The 3305-nt window shown below is 24.6% G+C and overlaps 2 protein-coding genes across 7 annotated transcripts in view; one reads left to right on the forward strand and one right to left on the reverse strand.

Moving 5' to 3' along the window:
* LOC102674325 (polycomb protein Asx) overlaps positions 1–822 on the reverse strand; it is a 6078-nt gene extending 5256 nt beyond the window's left edge. The window contains exon 1 of one of the 2 annotated variants that reach the window (XM_006624881.2): positions 192–821. In XM_006624881.2, the coding sequence (XP_006624944.1) occupies positions 192–447 (256 nt within the window). In that variant the 5' untranslated portion in view covers positions 448–821. Of the gene's footprint in view, positions 1–191 lie in introns of both variants that reach the window. The other variant, XM_006624883.2, reaches the window with a different exon arrangement.
* Positions 823–1611: 789 nt separating this feature from the next.
* The window catches only part of LOC102675148 (retinoblastoma-like protein 1), a 6847-nt gene continuing 5153 nt past the window's right edge, over positions 1612–3305 (forward strand). For all 5 annotated transcript variants that reach the window (XM_006624888.2, XM_031514747.1, XM_006624889.2 and 2 more), the window contains exons 1-3: positions 1612–1893; positions 2388–2919; positions 2988–3284. In XM_006624888.2, the coding sequence (XP_006624951.1) occupies positions 1756–1893; positions 2388–2919; positions 2988–3284 (967 nt within the window). In that variant the 5' untranslated portion in view covers positions 1612–1755. The remainder of the gene's footprint in view (positions 1894–2387; positions 2920–2987; positions 3285–3305) is intronic.

The following is a 3305-nucleotide window of genomic DNA, read 5'->3' on the forward strand; positions in this document are numbered from 1 at the left end:
TATAAAATTAAAATTTATAATAATATAATAATTATATAATAATAAATTATCAAGTTAATATACATATATTATATTAATATATAATAAAAAAATATATATATATTAAAATTTTATATCAATATAATTTTATCATATTATTCAATTATATTTACATTTATATAATCATCAAATTTAAGTTATATTTCACTTACCAGTATTAATATGTTGTACATTATTAACTGGAGAAGGTGGATTATTCGGTGGAGGTGGAGGTAGTGGTTTAACGACAATTCTTGGAAGGGTACGCGAATTTCCAGCTGCAATCGTTGTATTTTTTCTACGTCTTTTGGCCTGCTGTCGTAATGCATGTTTAATAACTTTTTTGCTGTGCACCATGCTAGAATAGCCAGAGCAACCTGGACTAGTTTCACACCCTTCACCTTTGGCAAGTTCTACATCTGTGTCCATGACAATACCTATACTGCGAACATCATTGATCGAAATGCCGGCAAATCGAACATAAATCCACAATAGCACTGTATTCAATTAAATGCAAATTTTTTAAGTTTTATTTCATATTGCAGTAAAAAATTCAAAAAACGATAACCCTGATTTGAGAAATAAACATTCTTTAGTAACAGCACTTTCTTGACATTTCGGTACAATCAAAGAAACTTTGATAATTTACATAATATTTTCTAATCCATTTCGTTTAAAAAATTGTACATGCACAAAATTTAAACGAATTTATGAATTTTACTATTTTTTAATCCATTGGCAAAATGCCATTCGGAAAAACTCGCAAAGTTCCGCTTCTATCGGCCATATTGTATTTACATATTTATACCAGAAAAGCGCCATCAAGACATAGAGTGCTTTTTAGTTTCATAGATATTATATATTATCTATATTAAATTCGATGCTATGGTTTTTATTATGGAATTTAAAATTAAAAATTTTTAAATTTTAAAAATATAAATTTATTCAAAATAACAAAATCAAAATTCAAAAAATTCGAAATTATTTTATAATTTATATTTAATTTATATTTAATTCAAGTAATAAATAAAAATATAATATTATCGATAATAAAGATTAAAATAGATATATAAAGATGAAAACAATAAAGATATTAATATAATAGAAATATAATTTAAATGATAATTATGAATAAAATAAATAAAAAAAAAATATGTATTTTGCAATACAAGAGCAATAAGAAAATATTTCTAATCATGATAAAAAAGATTTGTATTTTTAATTGAATTATCTTATTAAAAATTTCATAGATTCTGTTATTTTATAAAATAATCTTAGTTTCATTTTATTATTTATGTGCAAAAAGTATTATATATGCATTTTATAAATAATAAATCATGTGCTATACTTCTTTAAAATTATGAAAATCTTTTATGAAAATTTTGCCGCCCATTTTGATTTCACTGTTTTAAAAATTATAAAAACTAACAATGAATATTTAACATCTAAAAAAATTTTCAACAAAAATGTTTCATTCCTTTTATAATCTAAGATATATTACATATTATTTAAAAAATAAATTAGTTAGAAAATATATTAAATTTTTGTGCAAAATCAACCTAAGGATTTTTTTCTTATAATGGCCATTCTACATTTCCCGCCAACATGGCAAACATGGCGGAGCTCGTATCGTTTCCCGCCAAGCCCTCACAGAGCTCTCGTATGGCGCAACTTGGTTGTGTAGGAGTATAAATTAATCGTGTTTTTTTGTGGTTTTTCTGGAGTTTTTCGATAAAAATGGGACAGTCAGATGATGTAGAAGATTCTACTTATAGTAGACATCAAGATTTGTGTCAGAAATTAAATATGGATGCAACTGCTGCATCTGAAGCTTGGAAATCTTATGAGACTATTCGACAAAATTATACTCTTGAGGTATTTTTTGAATTACTTATTATTGAGAATTATTTCATATCGTATTAATTGTTTAAGTTTAAGCATTTTAATTTCTCTATCTTTTATCCATGAATCATATATATATTGCTTTTGCAATTTATTTATGATATACAAATTGTTTAATAATTAATATTGCTGAATTCGCACTTTGTTTTACTCAAATGATTAAAGCGCACCAATTTAAAACAATAAGATAAAATTTTAATTAAGTGTATTGATTTAAGAATATAAGAAATATTTTTATCTAAACAATAATTAAATTATAAAAAAATTACATCTATCACAATTTAATCTTATATTATTTATAAATTGATTAATGATTTATAAATTAAATGATTTATAAATTTTATATATTTCATTTACTTATATTTTTTTATAATTTATTTGTTTAATGTTATTCATGAAAATATAAGATTTATATATATTTTTTCTATATATAATTATTCATATATAAAGATTATTTGTTTTTTTAGGGTGATCAATTACATTGGATAGGGTGTGCATTATATGTAGCTTGTCGTAAGTCTTCTATACCTACTGTTGGAAAAACTGGTACTAATGTGGAAGGCAATTGTGTTTCATTGACACGTTTATTACAATTGTGTAATCTTCCTTTAATACAATTTTTTACAAAAAGTAAGTCTTGGGCTGATATGGCTAATATGCCACAAGATTTTCGTTCAAAGATTGAAAAACTAGAAGGAAATTTTGCTGTTTCTATGGTTATATTCAAAAAGTATCAACCAATTTTCACTGATATATTTAAAGATCCTGTAGATGATATTTCAAGACCACCAAGATCTAGAAGGCACAAAGCAATGCCTTGCACACCTGCAAGAGTATTTGAATTTTGTTGGACTTTATTTATTTGTATAAAAGGAGCATTTCCAGATATTTCTGATGATTTGGTTAATTCTTATCATCTTCTTTTAGTATGTTGTGATCTTATATATAGCAATGCTTTATTGGCTAATAGAAAGGATCTTTTAAATCCTAATTTTCCTGGTAAATATGTGCTGACTACATAATATCAAATAAAAAAAAATTGTTTTCATTTATATACTTTTTGACAGGTTTACCATCAAATTTCAATGATGAGAATTATACTCCACCACAGACAGCAAATTGTATAGTTAGTTTATTATGTGAACGTCATGAGGCTATTGCAGTTGAAGCTAAAGTAATTAAGGAATATTATTTGAAGAATCATATTAATAAATTGTTCAATGAAAGAGTTTTACGTGGTGATCAGTCAAACTTTTCTGGTATTTTAGAAGCTCTCAATTTTGATGGCAATAGCAAAGCTATCAATAGAGTTTATGAACAACATGTATTAAGTGTTGGAGACTTTGATGAAAGGATTTTCTTAGGTAATTGTTTTTTTTTTTTTT

The sequence above is a fragment of the Apis dorsata genome, unplaced genomic scaffold, assembly GCF_000469605.1.
Source record: "Apis dorsata unplaced genomic scaffold, Apis dorsata 1.3 scaffold_1170, whole genome shotgun sequence".
NCBI lineage: Eukaryota > Metazoa > Arthropoda > Insecta > Hymenoptera > Apidae > Apis > Apis dorsata.